Source organism: Epinephelus lanceolatus, chromosome 24 (genome assembly GCF_041903045.1).
Source record: "Epinephelus lanceolatus isolate andai-2023 chromosome 24, ASM4190304v1, whole genome shotgun sequence".
In the NCBI taxonomy this organism is placed as follows: Eukaryota; Metazoa; Chordata; class Actinopteri; order Perciformes; family Serranidae; genus Epinephelus; species Epinephelus lanceolatus.
In genome coordinates, this window is record NC_135757.1 from 4,266,944 (window position 1) to 4,281,929 (window position 14,986).

The 14,986-nt window shown below is 47.9% G+C and overlaps 1 protein-coding gene across 4 annotated transcripts in view; it reads right to left on the reverse strand.

Moving 5' to 3' along the window:
- The window catches only part of zeb2b (zinc finger E-box binding homeobox 2b), a 100,417-nt gene extending 85,483 nt beyond the window's left edge, over window positions 1-14,934 (reverse strand). For 2 of the 4 annotated variants that reach the window (XM_033616011.2, XM_033616008.2), the window contains exons 1-2: window positions 14,442-14,934; window positions 13,087-13,225 (exon numbers count right to left, since the gene is read on the reverse strand). In XM_033616011.2, the coding sequence (XP_033471902.2) occupies window positions 13,087-13,159 (73 nt within the window). In that variant the 5' untranslated portion in view covers window positions 13,160-13,225; window positions 14,442-14,934. The remainder of the gene's footprint in view (window positions 1-13,086; window positions 13,226-14,441) is intronic. The other 2 variants (XM_078165805.1, XM_078165804.1) reach the window with 1 other exon arrangement.
- Between the last annotated feature and the right edge of the window lie 52 nt (window positions 14,935-14,986).

Sequence of the window (14,986 nt, forward strand, 5' to 3'; positions counted from 1 at the left end):
TCGTGCTGGCTGATGCTTCAGCTCCACCGCCGTGGAGGCCTAATGACCTACGGCCTGCTACCTCAACCCTTTCTCCCACCTGTCCAATCCCCCCCCCCCCCCCCCCCCCGAGATGGCTCAAGAACGCCAATTTCTGTGAAACTTAAGCTGCTGCTGTCGCCGTCACTTCCACTGAACTTCCTCCAAAATCGACGCTGGTGACGAACCACGAAAGGTCAGCCGTCAAACCAACTTTCGCGGCCGCTTTTGTCCCCGTAAATGAGCCAAGGAATCGCCGAGGAACCCCTGACAGACGCAAACGTACATATTTCAAGATAAACAAGATAGATTATTGGGGGAATTCAGAGAGTTGCGACGACGTCTGCGGCCAAGTCCAGAACATGATGGAACAGCTTGGCTCCGTCTTGTTCCAGGCCTGACATTTCTCCAAGGCCAACTGTAATGATGGACAATGACAGGTAATTACTAGGGGCAGCGTACATGAGAGCCCGAGATCAGCAGTATCTGTGAAGTTTCTGGAAACTCTGAGCAGGGGGGGGGGACGACGGCCAACATCCTGAGCGTCGGGTTCCGCTCCGATCGGAGTCCAATAGGAAAAACCCACGCCACCGCAATCCTGATGTTGTGTTTTCCCTAACTTGAATTGAAAAGTTTACAACTGCCGAATCTACGAGTCAATGATTCTTTTCTTCTTCACAGATGTGTGGCTTTGCTCCAACAACAGCAGAAGATGCATCTACGGTGTCATGTATGTTTTTACACCTGGATAAACCTCTTCCTAATGACTTACATGCATTTCCTCAGTCGTCGTCTTGGCGCTTGCAAGTGCTTTTCCTGACTTTTTTTTTAATCTCTGCGAGGGGAAAGGTGTGTGTGTATCATTATTTAGTCTTGGCTGTTTATTCTGAGGGCACAGATGAACTGAAAGCGACGCTAACGAAGACAGAATACCAAATAGCCTCAATATTTTCTAAACAGCTTCACCTGCACGCTGGGAAAGCAGGGATGCGGAGGGAGGAGGCAGGGACGGCGACGACGAGGGGGAGCCGGTGTTGCAATCTCTCGTGTTGCACAGACTCCTCAGCGCTCCCCCTTTATAAATTACCTCATCAGTGACTGAAATTAACACTGATTCTTGCAGGCAATTTCTCAATTTCCAATGCTAATTAGCTTTTTCTCTTTACTTTTAAATTCTGTAGCACCTGTTTAGGGGGAAGACATCTTAGGCAGTGCAGGCGCATTTAATCACAATTTTAATTAACCATCCCCGTAGATGTGAAAGAGAAGCAATTATAATGCAGATGAATGATGATTTTTCCACATTAAATTGTTTTGTTTCTTCGTTATGTTGATTGCATAAATACTGGCGCCGTTCAATTTTTATCTACTGTAATTTTGTAATTGTTTTGCTAAAAAAAAAGGGGTTTGGATAGACGGAGTTTGTTGACAAATTGTTTCATTTAGTTAACCCGTTAATCGCCGGAGCAGCATGCAAAGGATGTGGCAGGTTTGTTTTCTTTCCCCTCCTGAAACATCTACGCTTGTCAATCACCGCAGGTTTTTGCACGGTGTGTGTGTGTGTGTTGGGGGGGGGTTACACTCTTACACTCGTCTTATCTCCTCTGACCTTAACAAACTATTTAACCAAATGAAAGTCACCCCCTCTCCTCCCTCAGCCTCCCCTTTAACTACTGAGCATATAGTCGCAAATGAAAGCACAGATGGGCGCTACTGGAATGGACTCATAATCTTTATGTGCTCGTGAAAATATCATTGGGTTCGATGACGGCGCTTTCGACTGTGTTTATTGCCCCTTGTTCTCCGAAACTTCGCTTTTATGTCGATGTCAGAGTGACTGTCGCAGTAAAAAACACAAACACACCACTTTGGCGCATTTTAGCTGCTAATGGGTCTTCCGTTAAAAAGCTTACGCTAGCTTTGAGTTGCGACTTTGAGCAAAATTTTAAGGCTTTACGTCAAAGATATCGGGAATATTGCTCACAAACGAAGTTGAGCCTGAAATGCAGCAACAATTGCACCAGGAGCATTTGGTTGCACCCTTTTGGAAACACAACAACAGCTGTTTGGAGCCTGCTACAGGGCAGGAAAAACACCCAGAATCCTCCTCTGCTGTGTCCTCCGCCCTCAGCCACCCCCAGCAACCCTCATTCCCTAATCCCACTGAGCGCTGCTTTCAGTTTGCCCAAAGACCATGCAGGGGAACTCCAACGGACCAGACACACACACACACACACTCTTTCCCTCTCTTGCTCTGCCTGTGTGTTACACATGCACACTTGCTTCATATCTCTCTCGCAGTCGCAGTGACAGACACTTTCTGAGGAGGGCTTTGCAGTTTAAAATAGAATCAAAGTGTGGGAAACAAAAATGAAGTTTCGCTGCGCAGTATTTTTCGATAAAATGAAAGATTATCGCACACGCACCAAATTTAAGACACTGAATCTGCGTTTTAATTCTGCAAACTTACGACCTTTTATTTCTCAAAACAGACAGTGTGTTTAAAGGTGCAGCTTCCTCCGTCTTTCTGTCTGAATCCTGCACAAGCAAAGCCGCCGTTCACCCCGGCTCTATCTTAAATCACCCTGAGGTGCGTCTAAAAAGGAAGAAGCTCCCCTCTTTGAATATTAGCGGCGATTGGCTGGAGGTAAACAGAGCATTAAATCCTGCAAAACTGTGGCAAGGCCAATACGGGCGCAGGACAATGGCTTGGCCCGGCATCTCTGCGCCTTTGTTCTCGGCTTAACAAAACTCTGCCGTCACACCGTTTTACCTCAATGCCGCCCTGTCGAAGCGGCCATCAGCCCATCAGAGCACATGCAAAGCTCGGGACGGGCAGAGGAGGAGGAACAAGACGGAGGAGAGGGGGGGAGAGGTGAGAGGGAAAAGATTAAGACAGAGGGGAAACACACATGGAAAGATAAAAGAGAGAAAAGGTATGGAAGGGCTGATGGAGTGAATACAAACGCAATACCTCTCCCACTCAACCTTAATAAGAATATATAGCAGCTGTGAGGCGGCGGCGGCGGCGGCCGCATTTTGAGCTTAGTGACGTGGCGGCGACAGAACTGGAGCAGCGAGATGCACTAAAAGTTTCATCACAAAGTCCTTATCTGCTTCCCTCCGAGGGCCACGGCGAGGTTCAGGAGGAGAAGAAGAAGAAAGACACGGCACATCTGCGTCTGCTGCGACCTGTCTGTCTGCCAATTAGCATGTGTGTGAAGCGTGTGTGCAACCCTAACCCTGAAATTAGGGTTTGAAGCTTCGCCTGCGTCGAAATTTCGGAAGCACGTTGTGACCCTAACTCTGCATATGTCGGAGTATATGTGTGTCCACATATGCAGATCTGGATGCATGTGTGTGTGTGTGTGTGAGACACTGTGTGTGTCCATGTGCAGAACATGGCCAGCATGTGTGCCTGTTTGCAAGTGTCAGCCATTTTCACATCCACGGCACGCTACTGCTCCCTCGTAGCTCCGCCCCTTGTTGAAATAAAATTAAAAAGTCCTCAAAAATGTGACGCAAACTTCAAAATAAAAGCGTTTAATTTTACTTTTTAAAAAATCTGGTGAGCAGAAACTTCACGGCTCATCGCACTAATATGATTCACTCTACATAAGAGAAACAAACAAACAGCGTCGTCTTCGGTTCAATTATGAATTTGACTTATTAGCACTTCACCCCGGAGCTTGACCTCACGATCACCATCTTGGATGTAGTTCAGGCTTCTAGTGCTGCAGCTCGCCTGCCTCTCTGCGCCCCCCTTCTTCCTCCACTGTCAGGTTCTGGCCTGCCAATTTCCACTTGAAGCTTGACTGGGCCTGATTTGATGCAAACTACCTCGGGGTGAGGTGGAGGAAGGAAGGAAGGAGGGAGGGAGGAGGGAGGGAGGAGGGGGCTGAAACTGATGAACAGTTATGTCAAGTCGATTTCGCACCGTTGGGAAAAGGTAACCTCTCCGTCGGGGAGGAGGAGATAAAGGTAACACACACACACACACACACACACACACAAAAGGCGAAAAAAGGAGGCAAGGTTAGAGGAGTAGAGGGTGCTGGAGGAGGAAGGGTGTCGGAGGGGGCTTGTAGTCGCACCAGGGTGCACCCTCCCTCCCTCCCTCCCTCTGCCGCCTCACCTCACCTCCCTCTGCTTACCGCCCCGCGCAAAACGCTAACTGTCAGTGCGAGTACTAATTGCAGATGTGCCAGTCTGCCATCATAATAAAATCAGAGGCAGGGCGGACATTAAGCATGGCTGGCTCATTTGTGAGACTGCTGAAAAGGTAGCATAAATGAATATTTCATTACCTTAATTACTAAGGAATACTCCTTTCCGCCAGTCGTGGAATGAGTGTTGCTGTAACTAATTATGAAAAGTAATAACATTAGGGATACTGTGATTGCCAGTTTATAAGGCGGCGTCTGCTTGCTGTTGAGGTATAAACCATGTTGGGAAACATACGGCGAGGAGCGGAAGGAAGGAAGGAAGCGAGGGCGCTCGGTCTCGATCGCACATCTGCGAAAAAAAAAAAAAAAAAAAGTGGGGTTTGCAGGGATGAATGGAGCTCTGATTATTTACCCAGGGATGCTTGTGCGCGTTTGAAATTGCCGAGAGGCGGTTTTAACAGGTATGAAGGGCGCTGAAAGCTCACTCTGCTTTTTTTGGATGAATACAAACACGGGGTATGAAAAGGACGCTGCAGCTACCTGGAAAGCAAAGTGCAAGCTACGAGCTGCACATTTGCACCGCTTGATCATCACCTCAGAGTCTTTTATGTCAAACACATGGCGCGATACCTTTGTCCGTTATTCACCTCCGCAGCCCGCGGGCACGTCCCATGCCTGGCTGTAATGTACGAGCACTGATAAGGTCGCGAGGGGGGGGAGTGTGAGAAAAAAGGCAGAGTACAAGGTCTGCTTTGATGGACATGCTAATTCCAATACCCCTAAGTAGTAAGAATAACAAAGTGGTGGGGAATTTATCTCAGGAATGCCGGAGCAAGACGGCCGGGCGATAAGGAAGTAGCTTCCCTTGGGTGGGGGAGAAGTAATTAGAGTGGGCTGACTGGTTAGATGACTGACTGGCTGGCTGCTGGGATGGATAGAAGTGGAGGTGGGGGGGGAGGCAGAAAGGTCCAGGAATGAACAGAAGTTTTACAGTACAAAGAACATGCAAGGAAAAACAGAGAACCCCAGAGAAGGTCGTGAGGCCACAACTGAGAACACACCGAACATTTAAAGCTCAGGGATGTAAAAAAAAAAAAAGCCCACGAGTCATAAAGCCTTGACCTCACCAATGACCAGGCTGCGTCTCAGGCTGAGTCACAGGGCCAAATCCGAGCTCCGCTCTCCATAAATGACCCGATCTTTGTCGTCTCCCACAAGGTTTCTAGGTCAGGAAATACCCATCCAGCCCTCTGCAGCCAGGCCTCCAGCTTGAGCTGCAGCCATAGCTCCCGAGGCCACAAAAACAGACTCACTTTTATCACCTCATCATGACTTCAGAAAGTAGATGAAGATAATCACCATGTAGCATCTACCCCTGAATTCCGCTTCGGCGTCTCATCCAAACCAAAACCAACCCCGTCAAACTTGCAGTGATTAATTCACTGACCTCCAGCTTGACCACCTCGCAGCCTGAAACCACAGAGAGCTCCTCTATGCCGCAGCCTCACTACCCCCCCCACCCTGCTCGTCCTGCATGTCAGAAAGGCTGAGGACAGGCCTGTCGGTGTGATTATCCCCCCGCTACCTGAGGAGGTGTTTGTTTGACATTCGCGTTTGACAGCGACGGGACACGAGGCGTTCAGGAGCGGGGGCTCCCTCTCCAGTCAGAACCCATTAACACGTGAATTCACCTCTCAGAGTTTTTAACAGGGTCGACTCTGCTACACATGTCCACTGACTGCGCCACAGATGACATTTAAAGGGGGAGATGTGCTCCCTGCACCCGCCCTCCTCCACCTCCTCCACCACCTCCACTCCATGTTTCACTTCTCCTTGACTCACTCTTGCCAAAGGTTAAATGTATGTTTGAATAACAACGAGGCCCGGGCTTGTAATTTCTGACCATTTCCTCTTTTCGCTGCAACCTCCGGTTAAGAAGGTGCTTGATCAACGCCGAGATGAAAGCGTGGAAGTGAGTGAAATCTGTGCAACCGCAAAATGACCTAATTTCGCCTTAATCTCGCTTGGCAATCGGCTGCAATTAAATTGAGATAACACATCTGAATTTACTTCCACGCGAGACGGGGGGAAACCGGAGCACAAAGCAGACCTCGTTAAATTAAAAAAAAAAAGGTAACGAGAGGGGTGCACTTAGGTGGCAGGAGAAGCGGGACACCTTCTGAATAATGAGCCACGGTAAGAGCGGCGAGCCCTGATCAAATAGCATGTTCTATTATCCCGAATTAAAGGTGGGACGGTGTGCAGCGAAATGGGCCGAGTCGTGTGTGGAAAAGGCCTCGATTTCCAGATGTCACCATGCCTTAATCTGGTGATCTGTTATTGATTGTTCCACGTGGCCGTGACCTTGCCAGAAGAGCTCTTCCACCCGACAATCAAACATACATCAAAGACCGTGTGTGTGTGTGTTTCCCTAAATGTGTGTGCACATGTGGCAGCAAGCGGCGCTTTGCAGATCAGCGGTGCCGACATCAGAGCAGGAAAACTGGAGGCTGCTTTCAACACTTGTTTGCACCAAGGTGTCATCTCGGGGGAAAAAAAGAAAAAAAAAAAAAAAAAACGGGGGGAAAAATCATTTTAATGGGCGATTGAGGTGATTGCGTTTTTTCTCCTTTTCCTCGGAAACGTCACGAAGCTGTGCCCTGCTTTACGGCTGACAGCAGTGATATGTCACACACACACAGAGTGAGGCAGGAGCGCATTCACACACGAGCTCCAACCAGCTGTGATGTGTTTGTTCTTTTGATTTAATCTATCGATGCTGCTCTGTTAAGACAGAACATGAAAAATAATATGCGACTCATACAGAAAAAGACGGGACGGATTCCTCCGCCGACTAACCCCGACCAAACACAGTCAATTCAGGAAAATATGCTTCCTAAAAGTGCACTGCGAAAGGCAAACCTTGGATTAAAACTGCATTTAATTTGGTGGAACAGTTGCCACCCGAGCTCCTCTCGTGCAGCCACATGCACACACAAACCATTGTTGGGAAAAAAAGAAGGTGTTTTTAAACTTGTTTCCTGCCCCCCTGCCATTTGATTATGAAATCCGAATGTTAGTTTACACCTGCTCAGCAACCTGTCGTCTGTCGCGCCCAGACTCCCTCGCAAATGGGAAAAAGTCGACGCGTGGAAAATGTCGAAAATCACAGGCGAGACGCGGCGCAACAACTGAATAAGTGCAAACAGCAGGACGAGACGGAACGGATGGGCCAAATAAAGACTTTGCATTTTCACTTGAGAAAGACTCAAATGAGGCATGATATTTCAAAATGCATTTCCCTCCTACGCAATGCATAAAACATGCCGGCTTAGGGTAAAGAGTGTACACACGTAAATGAAAAGTCCAAATGCATGCAATTATTTGCCGGACCACTGAAGTTTCAATTTCTGTGTTTGCTTTTTGTCACAAAACACAGGGATGAGACGCGGGGAAGGAGGGCATGAAATAAAGTCAGGCAAGCAGGAGAAAGACATCTGACTGCACCGCAACTTTACTGAGACGAGCGTGTCGCAGCGCAGGCGACAAAGAGAGGGGAGCTGATACGACCTGTCAAATCCCGAGAGCAAAAGAAGGCACGGAGGGAGGTGGGTCGGAGCATGACAGGCAGAACGCCGCCCCCAGAAACACCTTTAAGTCTGTCACCTTTGCTCCATCACTCTCCATCTCGGCTCCCTTTCCGACTTCTGACAATCGCCAGCCCGCGGCCTGTTTCCCCCGCACGTGACGCAGCAACAAACTGACCGTTACGCAGCACAGCCACATTAGCATCACTCAGCTCGCAACTTTAATATCAGGAGGCGAGAGAAGCCGGGGCCATTCCTTCTGGGGACGAAGCAGTTCAGGAACAGTTCAGCTGCCGTGTAAAAACCAGCACTTGAGCAAGCCTTTTTTTTTATATGCTGCATAAAAAAATCAAGAGATTAAGGTCAAAAGCATCCACGTTGCCGCTTGTGTCACCACATTGTTTTGGACGATACATCATCATCGCCGTTTAAACATAAAGGGAAGTCACAGGGGCAGAGTTGGCTCACTATTGGCTGATTCATGCCTCGGTGTTAGTCAGGCAACGGATCCCAGCCACTGCTCTCGCTTTCATCGTTCTTGGCAGTTGCTCTGCATGTGTGTGTGTGTGTGTGTGTTATGTGTGTGTGTGTGTGCATCACCCCGAATACACTGTAACTTCTGCAGCTTTGCTTTTCCAAACCAATATGTCCCGTCAGAAAAATCACAGGAATTTTGGAGTTAGCAAAACAACAGCGAGGCCCAGGCGGCTTAGAGACGGGAAGCGAAGGAGGGATGGCCACGGAGGGGACGCAGCAAAGAGTTGTCATACAAAGAGTTAACCCCCCCCCCCCCCCCCTTCTTCCTAACACCACCACCTCCACCCGGTCTCTCCAAAGCACGGGTTAATATCATGGCTGCCTGGTAAGGCATTATCCAGAACCTCTCGGAACAAAAGGCCCCTTTTGCAAACAGACTCCTACTTTCCCCCAGTGTCCAAAGGTGTTTGCTGAAGTAAATCTGCCTAAATCCTGCGCAGCTTGGCCGGGAGGAGGAGGGAGGGAAGGTGTACCGATAATCCGTCTTCTTAACCAAAAAAGAAAAAAGTTCTGGGTGAGGCAAAGAAAGGGAAGGGGAATAAAGAAAACTGGAATCCATATCACATGACGCCGTTTAAAGACCCGATGCACCCCCCTTCCATCTTTGCTCAACATTTGCATGCCTGGCGTGATAAAGATATCTCGCTAATCATTCTGATAAAGCAACAGATACAAATGTGTTTACGTGACGAATTCATTTAGTTTTTTCGGAGGCACCTTGCTGCCAGACATGGGGAGAGGAAAAAGAGACACCTGCTCCCGACTCTTATCGCCTTCTTTAAGCACAGTCCAGTCGCAGCCAGGATTCTCTTTTCCCTTCTTCCTCGTCTTAAGTGTGAGTGGCCACGAATAGTGTGGGCATGCCATCTCGTAACACTATCTGTCTGTCAGGAGGGGCCTGGGTCCCTGCTAGAGTAGGGAGGCTATAAAAGGCTTGTAACCAGGGGACGACCAACAAACAACCACAAACACCCTAGTTATTTCTCTCCACCACCCACCCACCCTTTTCTGCCTCTCTCCCTATTTTCCCTTCCTCCTCTTCTTTTTTTTTTTTACTCTCCTCTCTTGCACTCCTTTTCTTTTTTTCCCTTCCCTCGCCCCCCTTTTCATCTCAGGCCCTTTTCTGATGCTGAATGCAAATGTGTAGCCCTGCTGCTGGCGGCGAAAGGGGCTGAATTGTGATTAAGAGGGAAGAAGAAGGAGAAGAAGAAGAAGAAGAAGAAGGAGAGGAGCTCCTTTCTTTGTTCTCCCCCCGGGGGATGTTTACCAGGAGAGACACGGCGGATCAGATATGAAAGGCATTCAGGTCAGCATTGATGTGAGCGAAAGTGAAATCGTACCTAAGGCATTCCAAAGACCCGCGGTGTCAGGGGTCCGGGCTCGCGGTGCCTCTGCGAGTGTGTGTTCTCTGGCCGCCAGGCGAAAAATATCTTCACACAAGCAGGGCGGTCGAGGAAAAAAAAACGAATAATAAAAAAAAAAAAAAAAAAAAAAAAAAAAAGGAGAAAATGTGTCAAAAATGTTTTTTGGGAAGACGAGGAGGAGGGATGAAAGTTTTCTGTCCAGTGTCCAGGATGGAGTTGAGATGATCATTAGCTTTTTTTTTTTTTTCCTTTCTCTTAGTGTGTGTGTGTTTGGGGGGGCGCGGGGGGGGGGGGGGGGGGGGGGGGTGCACAGCCACAAGCCATGCTATTTGCTTTTATCTGCCTTATCAAAGCATGAAAAAACTGTGCATGTGTGCTGCTGCATTCCTGATTTCATTCCTCGTGGAAGGCACATAATAGAGGATTTGTCCAATAACATATCAGAGCGCTGTCTCCCTGTGACACACAATAAAATAAAAATCATGTGAGTTACAATAACTGCACACACACACACACTTCCTTCTTCCAAAGGGAGCATCCTCCTGCTCCTATACACCATGCTCGAAGGGAAGTCCATTCATTTTTACGCGCCTGGCTATATACACTTGACTCACACACTTTGGAGCAGATGGATATATTTAGCTCGTGACGACTGCGAGGGAGAAGGAGAGGGAGAGGGAGGGAAAAATAATAATAATAATAAGGCCTCGCGCAGTTGTGACAGGACAAATAGCGATTATTTCACGTGCCTCAACAAAACAAGGTGTCTGCTTCAGCTGCTCACCCCGTGTGGGAATGGCAGCAGTGTATGGCGCCGTGGACATCACAACCCCCCGCCACTATTGACGGTATAAACATGTAAATGAAACACATTACCACTGACAATCAATTGTCCGTGCGCGCCCTGCGAAGCCTGCCCCCCTCCCTGCTCCTTCTTCTTCGTCGGTGACGATGGCAAAAAGCTGTCCCTACCTTGAGGAGAGGGGGGTGACTGTCCTTTTTAAAGGCAGAGGGATAATAGAGATGGAGAAATTGTTTGGATTGGCAGAAATGTGGCATTGTCTGCGAGTGAAAGCCTCCACACACACACACACACCTATTTTCCCTCACTTTAAAATCCTGTGCGTAATTCAGACTATTACATGAAACTGCTTCTGCTTTTTCCGGTTATGTAACCGCTGCGTTTCCGAGTCCAGAAATAAAATGCGCAAAAAAAACGCTCTGCGTAACATCCAAATCAAAAAAAATTACAAAGCATCTTTCCCCTCCCCCCCCCCTTCTCCAAAAGGCATGATACCAAAACAAGGACAGGTGTGCGAGCGCTTCTCTGCTGCGCGCGCACAGCTGGATGTGACAAGCAACACCTGGCGAGGGCCAAACTCTCAAACACTTCACGCTGCACGGATCAAGTTTCACACCAGGAGAGGAGAGGGGTTTTTATGGCGAGGAAGGAGGAGGAGGAAGACGATTAACACACACACACACACAGAGGAGAAAAAATAGGTTTTGTTGCTTTTAAATATTGCTGAGGAACACACAAGTCATGAGCTGTGGTTAAATACCACATGACAGCCTGGGCAGTGAGTGAGCGCAGCTACTGCAGCACCTCCAACCCTGAAGGCCAGCAGTCATGTGGATGAGAATGTCACTGGTGAGCAAAACACTAACTGGCGCAAATGCTGGAAACATCGCGTTTGGACATGATTTTAAAAAAAAAGTGCATTTTTTTTTTTTTTTTTTTTTTTTGTACAGCAAAAATAATTACAGGTGGCACCCAAATTATAATTTACATCCCAACACATATACACCTCCATTCACAGGAATTAGCCGCTCTCCATCTGCTGAGGGGGAAAAAAAAAAAAATCAGAAATCTGCGCGTCTGTCCGCTTCTCGCCCTGCCCTGCCATCCCTCCACTGAGCCAGGCAGGAAGAGGACAGAGACACAGAGAGGAGGAGAAGGAGAGTGGCCAAGCCTCAATAAGCCTCTGCATTCCCAGGGGGGGAGGACTGGGGGTGAGGAAGAGGAAGAGGAGGAGGGGCGCACACACACACACACACACACAAAAAACCCTAATAATTTTATTTCTTTAAATGCTCCTGCATGAAAGACATTTTTATAGAGATAAAAATATTCCTCACACACTCTTGCCAAAGCTCGCCGTCTCTTGTCAGCTTTAAGGGTGTGAAAATTATATTTGCTTTGCTAATATTATTTTATCAAATGCAGCTTTTTGCTACAAAAGCCAAGCCTGCCTTTTCTCCCAAAACAGGTGGCCACGGCTAAACAGGCTGTCATATCTCCAAACGTGTCTTATTATTCTGTAATGCACAAATATATATTCATGTATATATATATATATATATGTGTGTGTGTGTGTGTGTGCTCCACTCTCTTGTGCTATTTAGTGTGGAACAAAATGCTTGTCTGCCATCGATTGCACGGAATCAATAAATGAAATCTGATCTAGATAAATAACCTGTGGGGGCAGAGATTAAAAAACTGTTGTGAGGAAAGCAAATAAAAAAAAGGGGCTCGTGTTGAGCAGCTGAATCACAGCCTCACACACACACACACACACACACACAGTGCTCCAGCTCGCCAGTGTGTTTGGAGCCTATATGGAATAATCAGGAATAACGGGGCCAGGAAATGTCACTGCAGATTTGCCTCTTGTGGGAAACTGTGCAGTCAAATGGAGAACGAAAAGCTACAAATCTGCACCTCCTGCGCGCCAGTCCAGACCCAATTAATGCCCAGCATTTATCGGACATGTCATCCGATTTATGCTGGGCACAAAGGTGGAGAGGACGCACAGGGTTTTAAAACTAACCCAACAACAAAATGCCACCTCCTGTGAATTATCCCAGCACTCCGGAGAACATGCTGAAAATGAGCCCTGTGGAGGTGATGTGAAGGCCTGTGTGGAGAGCATGCCACCGGGCTGGATTAAAGCAAAACTCAAGTCACAAGATTGGACTTTTACACCGAGCAGCGTGAGTGTGCTGCCGCTGCACAGTCCCCCCATGGCGGCTTGTGTCCCGGCGAGAGACCGCTCCAACTTTCAAACATCCACAAGTTCCCAACAATCTTGCACCTTTTTTTTTTTTTTTTTTTTTTTTTTTTTTTTTTTTTTGCAAAATAACACACATTATAACACCGCTATTTTTCAACACTCCACATGCTCGTGCGGGGCTGCAACACGGACGCATTTACGCACACTTTCTCCCCGGGATAGCGGTCCCTTTATCCCTGCGTAAAAGAGGAAGGCAGCAATGCGCACCAGCCGCGGACCCTCACACACCCCCGAACCGCAGTGGAAACCTTCAAACCAGGCGTACATCCAAAGATCAACCCCCCAACCCAGCTCCATCCTCCCCGGCTGCTTGGGTTAGTCTCCCCCGTGATTTTCTTACCGTTTTTCCGTCTCGGGTTGGCTTGTTTTCGCCTCTTACACCTGGGGCCATCCGCCATGATCTCTTGCTTCATTGATAAGTGTGTGTGGGATCAGATGGCAGCTCGCATGGACTCGATTCCTTGATTTCAGCTTGATATCTAACGGGAAACACACACACACACACACACGCGCACACACACACACACAGCAGCACCAACAATGTGGGTATTAGCGTGGGGATCCACTTGCGCCGGACGCGCGTACAAGACAAATGTAACTTGTAAAAAAATAAAAGGAGGATTTAAAAAAAAGAGCCGTGGGTGAAAGTGTGAGAAGGAGCGCTGAGGACATCCGTGTCCATCTAATTTAGATTTTCAGCTGATCGGCGCTTAGTGGCATTAAGAGCAGAGCAAACAGCAGCAGGAGGAAGGGGAATTGTAATTTCTCTTAATAGGGGGGAAAACCACAATCCACGTCGCCAAATGGGGACTGAGGCGAAAACACGCGTTCTTATTTCATTCAGAAAAGTTTCACGAGCCGCTTTGTATTTTTCTACACTTTCCAGAAAATAAACCCGCCACTTACTCCCACTCAAACTACCAAGAATTGCTGCGCGCGTTTAAAACCCAGCGCAATAAATCACATTTCTGTTATATTTTAGGGTCAAACCCGGAGCTTACATATCAGAGACGGCGAGAAGCGAAGCTTGAGAGCTGGTTTGGAAGAAGCCTCCAGTGTGTGGTCTCATTCAAAGTCATATAACTTCAATAAACACTTGGTTTCGCCTGAGAAAATTGCGCTTCTACGTTTAATAAACTGCATCCAAACAGTCTTGGCGACAGTTAATAAATAACACATGGGGGATAATTGTCCAAACGTGCCAAAATGACTCCGCGATGAGGAGGAAAAAATCTTTAAGGCACAAATGGCGCATAAACAAAAGCGATAAGATTCAAATGTCGGCTAGCGCAGAGAAGTGGACGCTGACAAGCGGTTCTGTTTGTTGTGTGGACGATATATATATATATATATATATATATATAACACGAGCTGAAAACGGCTCGCGTATAACAGTTATCGCCCTTTTCCCCTTCCTCCAAAGGATACAGCGGTGTTGTGCGGCGCCGTCAAAAGCACACTTTCCCCGGGTCTCAGGCACCAACAGGACGCCTCGACATCACACGGCTGGGAAAACGGGTTTTTTAAAAAAAAAATAAAAAAAAAAATCAACTCAAAACAAACGCACCTATCTCCACCTGTGCAGGTACGCCGAAGTTGAGCTCCAACTCTGGCGTTGCGCGCGGAAGTTTATTGTCCAACATTTCCCCTTCGCAAAAAGCGCAAGAAATAAAACAGAAGTGAGGAGGCACGTACCTGTTTTTAGGGGGTGTAAAGAGGTGTCTTGTGGATAGGAGTTGCGAGGAGGGATGATACTGGAGCGCGTCGGTGAGCGGATCCTTTTCCACCGGTGATAATAAAGCCTTAGAAATAAAGCCTTAGAAATAGTTGGGAGGAGGGAGGGACCGCTATTCCTGCTAGGGCAGGTTTACAACTGATGTCTTACACCCACTCCAGGAAACAAACCTGGGTAGGGACTGACGTGTTACGCCTCTTCTAATGACATTTTTTTTCTTTCCACCTCCTTTTCTTTGCCGTGTAACACAGAGGAGAAGCCCCCTGAAACGCACGCCACCTATCTTCACGGGAGGGGATAATTGAGGAGAGCCAAACGTGAGCATCTTCTGGGTTGAACGTGAAGTTTTTTTTTTCCTCCCTCTCTCCTCTCTCTCTCTCTCCCCCCCTTCTTTTCTTTCCCTCACTCTCCTCTCTCTTTCTCCATCTCTTCTCTTTTTGAGTGAAACCAACTATGTCGGGCTTCGACGCGGAGCAAAGAACAGGCGACAGTGTGTGTGTGTGTG